The 13,622-nt window shown below is 42.3% G+C and overlaps 1 protein-coding gene across 1 annotated transcript in view; it reads right to left on the bottom strand.

Moving 5' to 3' along the window:
* itfg2 (integrin alpha FG-GAP repeat containing 2) overlaps nt 1-9,605 on the bottom strand; it is a 17,388-nt gene extending 7,783 nt beyond the window's left edge. Inside the window, exons 1-10 of the mRNA XM_050036843.1 lie at nt 9,207-9,605; nt 8,410-8,505; nt 8,285-8,326; nt 8,019-8,196; nt 7,791-7,930; nt 7,418-7,566; nt 7,236-7,330; nt 7,079-7,132; nt 1,709-1,800; nt 759-876 (exon numbers count right to left, since the gene is read on the bottom strand). Of these exons, the coding sequence (XP_049892800.1) occupies nt 759-876; nt 1,709-1,800; nt 7,079-7,132; nt 7,236-7,330; nt 7,418-7,566; nt 7,791-7,930; nt 8,019-8,196; nt 8,285-8,326; nt 8,410-8,505; nt 9,207-9,302 (1,060 nt within the window). The 5' untranslated portion in view covers nt 9,303-9,605. The remainder of the gene's footprint in view (nt 1-758; nt 877-1,708; nt 1,801-7,078; nt 7,133-7,235; nt 7,331-7,417; nt 7,567-7,790; nt 7,931-8,018; nt 8,197-8,284; nt 8,327-8,409; nt 8,506-9,206) is intronic.
* Nucleotides 9,606-13,622: the final 4,017 nt, after the last annotated feature.

The following is a 13,622-nucleotide window of genomic DNA, read 5'->3' as shown; positions in this document are numbered from 1 at the left end:
TTATCTAATGATATGAGGCGGTCTTTGTGGAAAAAAAAGCTTGTTTAGTGGACTAACTTTGCACTTGAAGGTTGCCTGTTCACTTACGTTTTAACAGGTCTGACGCTACTATGCGCCCCGGCTGTATCTAGGCTAACGGCTAACATGCTAACAATTATTTTTATGTCACTAGTCACTTGAACCAAATTTAGGACGATAGGAGACAGGCTGAAATAAACCGAAATTTCCCTTTAAGTCTAAAAAGGGGAGCAACTTCAGTGCTGTGGATTTAGCGGCGTCTTTTGGTCTGGGCCTCCGAAAGTACCAAGTTTTGAGCTCTCAGCTCTGGACTTTTCAGAGACTTTTAGCGACTTGCTGCTCAGAGTATACTTGCCCAAATGATGGTCAGCACTGTGTGACACAGCGGGAGGAGCAGAGAAGTGACAACAACTAAATCTTTTTTTGCGTTTTCCAAGAGAAAGCTTTTTTAGCTTTTTGCCTTTGATGACAGGACAGTTTAAAGCATGAAATGGGTAGAGAGGAGGGTTGACATGCAGCAAAGGAGCTGGAATTGAACCCGGGGCTGCTGCGACAAGGACACTGCCTTTGTACATGGGGTGCCCACTCCACCCACTAAGCTACTGGGCGCCCCACATAGTAGTTTTTTGATGATTTACTTCTTCATGAAGAATATCATTATCACAAAAATCCCCAGAAATACTGTGAAATTATTGACAAATATGATGCCCACCCCATGGGTCAAGTGAGAGGTCCCTCACCGGCACAGAAGGCGTTGACGTTCTCATCAAACTGGAACCGCACGACAGTCCGATTGTGGTCGATGATGTAGGTTTGACCGTCCCAGGCGCACGCTACCACCTCCTCTCTGCCGTCTCCCTGGAGGCAAACACACACAAAATGACAAGGCAATTAATCGATAAGTATTTTTTTAACTGATCAGCTGTTAAAGAGAAAATTAACACCAGGCTGTTAGGCTGCAGTTAAGTTTAACTGCCCTCTGGTACTGAAAGTTTCAAATCTCTGGGTGTAGTCAGGTCAGGTGCGTGCTAATTTGCACATGTAACCACACCCCGTAGTAATGTCACGGCGCCCTTGAGGCATTACAAACATTACTATTCTACTATGGAGATGGCTTATGTGGCATATGTCATAAGACAGACACGAGGCCACAGTGACCTTGGACCACCAAATTCTAATCAGTTGTCCAAGTGGACGTTTGTGCCAAATTTGAAGAAATTCCCCCAAGGAATTCTTGAGATATTGCGGAGGCATGGATGGATGGATGGATGGATGGATGGACAACCCAAAAGCATAATGACTCCGACACGGACGTATAAAAATCTTGTTACTGTTAACAGGGTCGAGCTAACAAAGAATGTCGAGTTAATGCTTTTTTTCTCACCCTCCAATGAGGCTGCTGCCTTCAATGTGAACAAATGGCCTGTATTTAAAAGAAACTATTTCAGTTTAATGATTTTAAGCTAATTGCAGAACGTCCTGAAGAAGACGAGAAGTTAAATCAGGAAAACAAGATTTCCAGCTGCTGTTTTTTAATTTTTAAAGTCATTTATAAAGTAAAAATGCACAACTCCTGACATATAAAGATATGCAACTTTTATCTGTTTTGTATACTTTCAATCAAATATGATTGGACAAATCCAACAATTTAAAACAATTAATTTAGCTTTACAGTAAGACACAAACTCACAGTGACGTCGAGCTTCTGCAGCGCAAACAGCTGATGATCCACCTGGACGGACCACAACAGCTGCTCTGAGCTGTCCATCAACTTCAGGGTCCCTGTGACATTTAAGGTAAAAGAGATGCAGGTATAATATTAAAGGACAGTTCTACTAGTTTACATGTGTCATTTCTATAAGAAGTAGAGCTGTAATTATTTATTGATTAGTTGTCAACATAAAATTAAAAACGTTCTGATTCCAGCTTCTTAAATGTGAATTTCTGGTTTCTTTCCTCCTCTATGACAGTAAACTGAATATCTTTGGGATGTGGACAAAACAAGACATGTGAGGACGACATCTTGGGCTTCAGGAACACTGATTGACACTTTTCACCATTTTCTGACATTTCACAGACCCAACAACTAATCAATGAATTCAGAAAATAAACAACAGATTAATCAACAATGAAAATAATCATTAGCTCTAGCCTTAATAAGAAATAAAGAACACATCAGTGCTCTCTAACAAATACTGACTCTCCGTCATGGCTCCTCTGCTGAATGAAATAAGTGAAGGTTTTTGTGTCCATGTGTGGCTGACTTTTTGTTAAAAGCAAAACAGCAACAATGAAAAGCTAAACATCTTTTAGAAGGAAGCAAAATGATTCCAACAAAAGGTCACAGTCGACTGAACTCGACCTTGAGTGCAGTCCAAACATCTTCTCACAAACAAGGTGAGAAAACCAATTCATGACACTTTCACACTGTCGTACCCTCGACAAGTAATCCCTGAAATGATGTTGAATAATTGAGTTATCGTTTCTCTTAAGGGAATACTTCACCACCTAAATGACCATTTTTAAATCAATTACTCACCCTGGGTTATGTTGAATTTGTATGCTCAGTACTTAACAAACAGGGAACTGAACTAAAAGTAAAGCTCTTTTGCGTGACTTTGAGGAATCTGAACTAACCCTTGATAACACCAAAGTTGTGGATGGTATCAATGGATCTGTTCTGTAAAAAAAAAGAAAAAAAAAAGCATTGTGAAGTGTTGTTCCTGTGGGTTCCAGCAACACTAAACCCCTAAATGCACTAAATGCACAAAGCTGCTATTTTTAAATATCCCATGGAGAGAGACTCTCACTGCAGCCTGTTCTATTTTGTTCTGAAAATGTGGGCGTGCAGCCTCGTTCTGTGGACGATAAACGAGGTGCAGACTGATAAAGGAGGAAATACAGTGAGTGCTGGACGGATCAGTGAGTGACAACAACCCCGCCCACATTTAAGAGGACTGTTTGCAGTGGAAACACTAGGGTCTAGGTACCATGTCTGAAGGGTTACTGTTGGCTCCAAAGGTACCATACTGAAAGAGTTAGGTGGAAACGGGGCTAAACACAGTAACTGATCAGCTCCTGTGTTCAGTGAGGTAAAATTACTGTCATTGTTAATGGAGTGTGGCTTTAAAGAGAGCATAGGTAAGTTTCACTTTCAGCTCAGTTCCTTGTCAGGAAGGGTTGTCTAGGAAGTACTGAGCATACGACAGGATAAATGAGACTTGGACTATACTGCACGAGTTTTGTGAGAGTTTGTTAACAGATGTTCTGATATAGTTTTGCTGTTGTTAAACATGGACCCCTCTTACTTCAATTCATCAAAAATTTTCTCTGTTTTTTGAGTCTTGGTTCACTGTGGAGGCATGAGAGAAAAACAAAGTTTACTAACTGATACACAAATGATGATTTGAGGGGTGAAATATGACTTTAATATCTTTTTGGGATGTAATTCTAAACTTCTAATGGTTTTACAATTTCTTTTCTCTGTGTTGGCTCATCAAGATGTCACCAAGAGGGAGATTGTGAGTGTAAAATGTTGGCAGCCGGAAGCCTCAAGTGAAGATAATCCTACTAGATCCTCTCTTCTTTAAATATTGATGGAGAGCAGTTTGCCAGTTATCTGCTGCTGCCAGGAAAATTCTCTACATTGGCTCTCTACAGTCATCGTCATACGCCAAAAGGTTTACCACATATACTATTACTATTACTCCAAACACAACACGTGGAAAACAGGACACGTGGCTCTTACTAATCTATCTTTAATCTTACTATGACTAGCATAGGGTGCTTTCACATATCTTATATACACTGTTTGGACTTGGCTTAACTTATTGAGTTTTCATGACTGTTACTCTGCATCGTCAGCACTACAGGGACCCACATGGGGGAAAACTGGGAGACTGATGACAAATTATGCAGCACATTACTGTGCATTATGTGTTTATTTATCTTCTCTGGACACTTGAAAAACTCAACATCAATGTCTCTTTCCAGAAACCATGATGCGGTTACTCAATTTCAATGTCAATTTATTTGAAGAGGACAGTGCATATTATTGAACAATCGGTACAAATACATGACGTCATGTAAATATGCCGGATTTAGCTAGAAGCTAATTTCCATCCGTAGTCCTCACGTTAAAAGACAGACAGACATACCATAAATAACAGTTAACTCAACAACATATAAAGTGCACAATAATATTAGCAGCAGTTATACAATAGATTCAACAAGGGGCTACAGTAGAGGACTGTATGAGACGGCTGATCAATGTTTCATTCATGGGTGCAGATTTGATGAGTCAACAGCCATCCTTTAAACTGTTTTTTGAAAGTAGTGAGAGTGGGACTGTCTCTGATTGAGGTTGGGAGACCGAGTTTGTTGGAGGTGATGAGAGTTCGGACCGTGTGTGAAAATGACTGCGTCGTCCGCATACATCTGGACATTAAGGTCTGGGCACACATCTGGGAGGTCATTTATGTACAGCAAAAATAACAAAGGCACAAGGATCGAACCCTGAGGGACACCAACTGTTGTAGTGCGAAAAGGCGATTTGACCCTGTCAACAGTTAGACATCGAGTTCTGCTTGACAGATATGATTTGAACCATTGCATGGTGTTATCAGAGAAGTTAAAAAATGTGAGCTTGTTTAAGAGTACCTGGTGGTCGACGGTGTCAAATGCCTTCTTAAGGTCAAGAAATCAGCACCAACACATGAGGCCTGTTTCCACTGAAGAAGTTCCTGGTACTATTTGGGGGGCAGGAACTACTACAGGAACGTCCTCTCGCTCGGCCCTCTCAACCGCCGTGTCTCCACTGAGAGAGCGGAGTAGGGGGAAGGTTCCTGTAAAGTTACCGGGCTCTGGATGTGACGTAATCGTTGCGCGACCATTTACCGGGGCGACGTAGGGACGCCGTTAGCTGATAGCCGTTAGCGGTGTCTGTAATAACTCACTAAATGGCCCGTGGAAAAAAAAAAAAAAAAATTCCAGCGGATGTCTTAGTTACAACATGATTGAGCTAACTGGAGTAGTTTCATGTCGTATCCGACAACGGGAGGCTTTTAACAGATGACGTCTTGATGTTGGCTTTGCTGCTGCTGTTAGCTGATGCTTTCTAGACATCGTGACTTCCCATAACTGAATACATACCACACATAGCAACACAAAACTGCTTTGCTAGCTCAATCATGTTGTAACTAAGATATCCGCTGGAAAGAATATTTTTTTCATGGGCCATTTAGTGAGTTTTTTTTACATGGCGGCGGAAGCTATATGAACGAGCTAATCCTCGTCTGCTGAGTTTTAAAAATGCCAGCTATTTTGTTGCTTTCTGTTGACGTCACATCCCGCCTTGAGTATATCCAATCAGCACCAAGTAATCCCCAAGCCCCAGCCGGGAGTCTTTCGGGGCTGTTCTGAGTACCTACTCCGAGGCAGGGACTTGTTTAGCCCCTGTAAAAGTTCTGGAACTCTGTCCTTCGGGGGTGGTTCCTGCAGTGGAGACACGCACCAACGGCCCCAGCCCCGTAAAATTACCCCGAAGTTCCTGCGGTGGAAACAGGCCTAAGGACTGTACACATGTGAGTAAATTTTAGCCTATCAGTAGGCAGGCCAGATTTCAGGCAATGCTTAAGTAGTGAGTCTCTAGACCTTATCAAGTCCCTGCAATTTTGATCAAGCCATGGCAGAGCGTTACGTGTCCTGGCCCTACGCCTCCCTCTCCTGGTGAGAGGAGACATCGCATTTTTGATTTTATTGAAGAAGGAGTCACAGCTAGTTTCTAAGTTGTTTGATGAGAGGGTTTCCTCCCAATCAATGTTTTTTATGCCCTTACTGAGGTTTTGTAGCTGATTCTTCGGTATTACATTTATACAGGGGGAAGGGTGGGCTGTAGATGATCTGGTAAACCTTGAGTTAGTGAGCACTCAAGATAATCCTTAGACCTTGTTGTGAGCAGTTTCATGTAGGAACTATTTGCTTTCTACTGAACTACACCCACCAACTGTATCACTGTGCAGAAGGAAGTGTGCATCTACTCATGAACGAGGGGCTCATGCTTGTGACAGTGTGAGATGTCCCTCTCCCCAGCAACACTTTCCAGCTCCTCCTGGGGGACCCCAAGGTGTTCCCAGGCCAGATGAGATATGTAATCCCTCCAGTGTGTTCTGGGTCTGCCCCAGGGCCTCCTGCCAGTGGGACGTACCCAGAGCACCTCTAATGGGAGGAGCCCAGGAGGATCCTGATCAGATGCCCGAACTAGAGCCCTGCGCGGGACTGTTTTCTTCATCCTGCTCCCGCCCGCTCCCGCAATATTTGCGTTGGGACCCAGTCCCAATGCAGCCCTCTAGCCCGAACCACCTCAACTGACCCTTTTAGACATGAAGGAGCAGCGGCTCTACTCCGAGCTCCCTCTGGATGTCTGAGCTCCTCACCCTATCTCTAAGGCTGAGCTCAGCCACCCCACGGAGTAAACTTATTTCGGCTGCTTGTATCTGCGACCTCATTCTTTTGGTCACTACCCAGAGCTCATGACCATAGGTGAGGGTTGGGGCGTAGATGGACCAGTAAATGGAAAGCTTTGCCTTCTGGCTCAGCTCCCTCTTCACCATGACGGTCAGACGCAGTGCCCCCAAACCACCAATCCATCTCACGCTCCATTCTACCCTCACTCATGAACAAGACCCCAAGATGCTTTAACTCCCTCACATGAGGCAGTAACTCACTCCCAACCCAGAGGGGGCAATCCACTGGCAGAGAGGGTAGTTCGGTAGAAAGAAAACAGTTCCTACATGAAACTGCTCACAACAAGGTCTGTGGATTATCTTGAGTAACCAGGTCATGATTTCTGGAAAGAGACATTGATGTTGAGTTTTTCAAATGTATTTGTTAGTCTGAACCACAGTTTGATTGACATCTTTCATATCAGACAAACCAAATGAAACAGGCAAACTCACCAGTTCATTTCAACTGAATGCTGAGTGTGAAAGCACCGTTAATAAAATACACTTATCTTCTTGCCAAAATAAGATTTCAAATGTGTTTCAAACTCATGACTCACCATCTAAAGTACAGAGAGCAAACAGCCCACATTTAGAAGATTCCTCTTTAGAGCCTGATGAAAAAAACAGACATCAAAATGTATTATAAGGTTACACCTATTTTCCTTAAAGCGTACGTGTTGTGTAGTAAAGAAAAACCAACTGACTGTTTGGTACCTTTGCTGATGCTGCCGATAAGATGAGTGGAAACATTCTTGTTGTGTATCCGCCCAGTGGTCAGATGGAGAACTACATCTCTAGACGGTCCCTCACTGTGAGCAGAGAAATCAAAGCACGTTTAATGTCATCGATCACAGTTTCTTGAGTTCATAACTTTTGTTTTGATACACAGTGTCTACCTCCCAGGGGTGGCGGGGGCGTCTTCTCCAGAACCGCTGGAGTCCTGTTGAGTCCAGGAACACAGCAGAATGGCGTAGCCACAACCCGGCTGGGACACCATCAGCTCTGGTAAACCCTCAGGACCTGGGTTCACCGACAAACTGTCCACCTGCAGCACAGACATCAGCGTTAAAGATCTACTGTGCAGGGATTTCCTGAAAGACAATGTATAGACTCAAACAGAAGTGATCCCTCTCAATGTTCACTTGAGCCACTAGATGTGTGGGTGTATAGTATACCTTCAAATATTAAGCTTCCACTTTGTGTGATTACATAATAAGGTTGCATTTCAGGGAATGGAATACTGATTAATGTGGCTGAGGTGTGGTGTACCTGCCCCTCCAGAAGCCATTTCTTCAGCAGAACCAGCTGACCAGATGCCAGGTCTGAACCATCAGACGGCTCCTCCCAACGGAAAGCTCGCACCACTCTGTCTGTGTAGCCGACCACCAGCTCACAGCGGCCATCTCCATCTACAGTACAGGCATGCACACGGGCTGTAGTTAAAATCAAACAGCACAACACACAGGATGCATATATATTATATAAGAAAGTCTTTACCGATGTCACTGATGAGGATGACTTTGGTGTTTGCAGGAATGTGTTGGGTGAAGAGGGGCCTCTGGTCATCAAACGACGTGAATTCATGCTGACTGGATGAATCAGATTTACTCGCAGAGGCAGCTGTCAGGTCAAAGAGGTGAAACCAGCCCTCGGCGCCAACACCCACCACAAAGTTCTGTAACACAGGGGAATTAAAAACAATATTTGGAACATCACCACCAAAATATTCATGACACGCTGCTGCTGATTATTTCACGACTTACCTTTCCTTTGTTGCAGACGTCTCCCACTGCAACACAGGTCAGCTGGAAAACCAAGACACAACATATGAGTGAGAGAAATAAATTCACTCTATAAACTCATGAGTGTTGCTGGTTTCTACACTGACCATGCCCACACAGGTTCTTGTGACCCAGGGTTTGGAGTCGTCATTCTTGTAGACGAGCAGCTTTCCGTTGGTGTCCCCCACGACCAGCTCATTCAACTGCAGTTAATGGAGACATACAGCACATGTACTTTGCTATAATATCAAGCAGATGTTATTGTTTTATGCCACCACCACCATAGTATTTAAGCACTGAGACATAAAGCCGCTGCTGATATATCAGTGTGGCTCTAATGCATATTCTCTTGAATGCAAAATTTAGTGATACATTAATTACAGTCATTTATTTCACTCAGAAAAGTACAAATGATACAGCAGTCATAACAAATAATATGTTGACATGAGCTTGCATGACCCAGAGGAGCTGCATATCTTTTACATTTTGCTTTTCCTACTCAGTTTGTACATTACTTTTGTTTTGTGACCTTCTTTCCTCCAGTACTCATCTTTCCCTCGTTTCAAATCAAGGAGGAAACATGCAGTAACAGTAAAACAAGACTGCCTTTTTTGCAGCCATACATACACAGTGTATTGGAGAAGCTCAAATAAAAAGGCAACCAGTCTATCTTGTATGGAGAGTGCATTCAAAGGTCTTGCAGTGTCTCGTAATCACACCAAATCACATGTACTTTTTGGAGCATTTTAAGAGTCTGTGCTCACTCAGGACGTTTTTAAAGGTCTGTTGGTTTGATACCCACGAGTAACCAAACTTTACAGCTCTGGATGTAGCGGTGGGCAAATAAATCACGAACTGTGAAGAGAGAAACCTACAAGTTAAAAAGTTAGCTTACTGAACTTACCGAGTCGTTGTCTGCATCTCCCAGACAGATCGCATGAGGAAACAGAGTTCCTGTAAAGTCCAAGCTGACACGCTGAACGTAGTTCAAGGACCGCATGGCTGCTAATATTAGCTATATTTTAAAACCGCTAAGTCACCTTAAACATTTATGCAGAGCTGTTATTAGAGCAAGGATTGTTCGAGCTAGCTTAGCTAGCGTTAGCACTAGTGGGCTAAAGAGCTAAAATCAACGTTAGCTTCTCCGACACAGCGCGAGACAACATCACATCCTTCTTGTCTAACTGCTTCCTAAATGACTTAATTGTTAAATGACTTCAAAGCGGCTGTGTTGTGGCTAAATAGCGGTACAGTTGCTAGCTCATTTAACAAACGCGGCTCTTCCTGGTAAACAAAAGCACGTGAGCTTAGATAGTACGGCAGCTCAGCAGAGGCAAAAAGCTCTTCCTCAAACTTTACCGCGGTTCATCTCGTATTTTGAAGCCAAAAGCGTTTAAAGTCAAAGGGTTGTAAACAAGTGTACGGTTAAATGCTCACAATAATGAATAATAGCATAATTAAATGTAAATATAGCATGTTTTCCCGTGACAGTGTATTAATAATATAACACTATTCAACAACTAGGACGTTATAAAGATGGACTGGCACAGTTAGGTGGTGAAACAGCGACGCCCAGCGGTGAATGTGTGTAACTGCAACGAAAAGTTTCATTATTTCTTTTTAATTTGTTATTATTATTATTATTATTGATATAAATTATATTAATAATAATAAAAATGATTATGATTAAAAATGATTTGTGCAGCCCAGGGAATATCAATCAAACTATAGACTTCTTATAGACACTTCTTCCTACGCCTTTCTGTTTCTTTTGTTATTATGTTTGCTCAAAATCAAGTCATTCATTTAAACCTGTGTTGCTTCAATATATACTTTATTCCCCTATATACAATATTTCTTGTTGCTCTTGAGGGAAAATCAGTCAGACTGGTGTTGGTATAGTCATTTTGAGAGCGGCTTTTATTTGTTTTTGTGAATGAACTCCTCATTAATGTTTCACACTTCTCCATGAATGTCATCCAATAAAATATTAAATAATAAAGTGCTCTTTCTGATGATTTTACCATGATCATTAATATTTTATTTATATTATTTTTTATTAATATTATTATTATTATATATAATTATTATATTATTTGTATTTTATATTATCTTATATAATTTTAAAAAATATTTCGAATATTTTTAAATTACTGCCATATATACTTATTAAAAATACTTTTAGTTTCTTTATTTGCTGCTTTATATAAATGCTGTTTGGTTTTTATATCTGCAGCTCAGAACATAACAACATATCTTTTATCTGAGCAAAATTTAACACTCACAAAAGTCAATTTTATTGCAGAAAACACCAGCACATTAAAACCATTCCACCCACTCAACCCTTCATATATGTAGCCTAAACTCTACAAGATACTCATCTGAACTGCTGAGTCATTTTTTTTTTTCCTATGTAGTGTTTTATTTATCCGTTAAACCTCTGGAATCTGTCTACTCTAACAGTTGTGCACTGATTTATAAGATGAGGAAATGAAAGCTGTTCTTTACTCCCAGTGTTGAGTTCCCTGTGTTGTCCTCTAGAGGGCGACGTTCAATTACAACTTCTCATGTCAGGCTGAAAACAACACACTCAGAGGGAGGAGGTGTTTACACAAACATCACAGAGGAGATAGTTTAGAAATGCCATCAGCTCTTTGTAACAGGTGGTGGACTGTATATGTTTGGTTTCCCCTCCTTTGTCCTCTTCCATTTATTTTTGGCTAGAAACAAACAGTATGATGGTGCCTTTCTGTATGAAAAGCTCGTCATAACTTTTAGTATAACTGCCTTTAGAGGGAACACCTGGAAGATTTTTCTTTCAGCCACACACAGTGTAGTCTCATGTTTGTGCATCATTTTGAAAGAAAAAATGTCTTACAGATTATTTAACCCCCCAAAAAATCAATTTACAACAATGTTTGTTACATGAAAGTAAGTTTTGCGCACATATTTCTTATAAAGATGAAAAGAGTAACTGCTTTAAACATTAGTCTTCAGACATATATCCATTACTAATGATGCACCTGCTGTAAGAAAACAAAACTCTGTCAGAAAAACTGTTTTTAATGACAAACAAATTGACAGATTAGCCTTCACCTCACACACAGAGATGCTTTGGATGATACGGGTGTTTATGAGTTTATTGTTTTATTGTCTCCACGCAGCGAAGCTCCCAAAGAAAAGAGAAAAATACAGAAAGTGGTTAAAGGAGAACTCGGGCGCCCAGATGTCATATTAATTATTACACTCAGCTATGACTGGAAAGCCCCTCGAGTAAAAGGAGCGCCTCTGGACGACCAGCAGCAGCAGCAGCAGCAGCAGAGAGGGACAGAGTCCTCACAAAGCGCTAATTGGACTCTGGAAGAACACTGACAGGGCATGGATAGGTTTCAGAAAGCCGGGCGGTGGTGAAGGGGTGCAGGGGGAGGCTGAATAGAACCCACGCTTCTTTTCTAAACTCTCTTGCTGGGCCCAAAAAAAGGGCGAGAGGGAGAGAGGGGGAGAGAGTAAGGGGGGAGGGAAAGAAAAGAAAGTATTGGTGGTGGAGGTGGGGGCAGTGAGTTGGACTGGGGGGGGGGCTCCTCAATGCAAGCTTGATTTTGAATGCCACATCTAACGCAGAAAAATTGCACAATTTATTACAATCCCCTCTTCAGGACGCGCATGCACAGGACGCACGCGCACAGAAATAAAGAAACAGAGGAGGGGAGGGGGCGTGGACAGGGTTTATTTGCACACACACACACACACACACACACTGAAACTTGGTGAAGAAGAAGAAGAACACCGTGCGTAAAAAAGTGAAACGCACAAGCTGAGAAACAATCTGAATTCTGGTTTCTCTCCGGATTACTGCACAAGTTTACATGCACCACACGTGCACGCGCAAACACACGCCCACACGGACAAGTTGGTTTCACGCACGCGTGGAAAGAAACAAACAGGGATGGAGAAAAACAACGCTTAAAAGTAAATAATTACGCACGAACTAAGATTTAAGAAAATCACGAATCTGATTTCTCTTCTTGTTATTACAGTTTAAGACACCGCACGTGCACGCACATATGGAGAAATCCAACACATGCACGCGTAGATAGAATCACAAACACAAATAGAGAGGAAAACCATGCGTAAAGTAAAAAAATGCGCATAAACTGAGATTTAACAAAATCCTGAATCTGATTTCTCTTCTTGTTATTGCAGTTTCACGCACCGCACACGCACGCGCAAACACAGAAATTGACGCGTGGAAAGACAAGACAGCTAAACACAGAGAAGAACTCCGTGCGCAAAAGTGAATAATTACGCACACACTGGAGGAAAACAATCTTAATTCTGGCTTCTCGCTCCGTGTTAGTGCACTTACATGCCCCGCACATGCACGCGCAAACACGCACATTGAGACGTTATTTGCACGCACGCGTGGAGACTCACGCAAACACGGATGAAGAACAACGCCATGCGGAAAAACTTAAAAACTACGCACAAAGTAAAAAAATTACGCACAGTCAGAACAACACAATCTGGTTCCTATCTGTCTTACTGCGCGTACACACACTGCACATGCACGCGCAAACACGCACACGGAGGCAGATAGGGTAGCCTAATACAGTTTGTCTTGGTTTTGTTCCGCGCTGAAAGACGTGTTTTATCATCCTGCACTTTCCAAAGCGACAATAATCGACAGAACACACCGCGTCCGCGCCACTGTAACCATACCGGGTGTATCCAATCACACACAAAGCCTCCTCCGAGCTGCTTCTTAGGGCCCCTCTGCTGATTTGCGCCCCACCGTTCCGCCTGTGCGCGGCTGATGATCTGCTCTAATCAAAGTGGAAAATTCGGCCTCTGATGCACAATGGCTCCTCAAATGAGCGGCATTCAGACGCGTCTGTACCGCGAACAATAAAACTAGACTGCGTTTGAGTTGAAACGACAGCGAGCCGCTGATTTACATGCAGAGCTCTCAGATAAAGTCCAGAGTGAGGGGCGTTATGCGAGCTGTAAATCTGGAGAGCTGTCTTTCAGCACCGCAGTTTGGTCCAGAGCTGCGAGAGAAAACAAAAGAATAACAAATATTTTACTTCTTAAACTGAATTATTTTATGAGTTATATTTTCCCCTGCTGCCCCGCATGTGTCTGAACATTTTAAAACCCTGTTACTCTGGAGATTCGGATAAAACTACATCTGTTCTTCCCGTTCTTTTCTTTTAAATAAGCAGACTGGATGTTGGATGTTTTTGGATTGTTTTAATGTCACCTGCTGACACTTTCTAAACATCACTGACAAATAAAAGTGCGTCAGTTCAGTGAAACACAA

This window comes from Epinephelus moara, chromosome 23 (genome assembly GCF_006386435.1).
Source record: "Epinephelus moara isolate mb chromosome 23, YSFRI_EMoa_1.0, whole genome shotgun sequence".
NCBI lineage: Eukaryota > Metazoa > Chordata > Actinopteri > Perciformes > Serranidae > Epinephelus > Epinephelus moara.
This window is presented reverse-complemented; position numbering and strand designations above follow the sequence as displayed.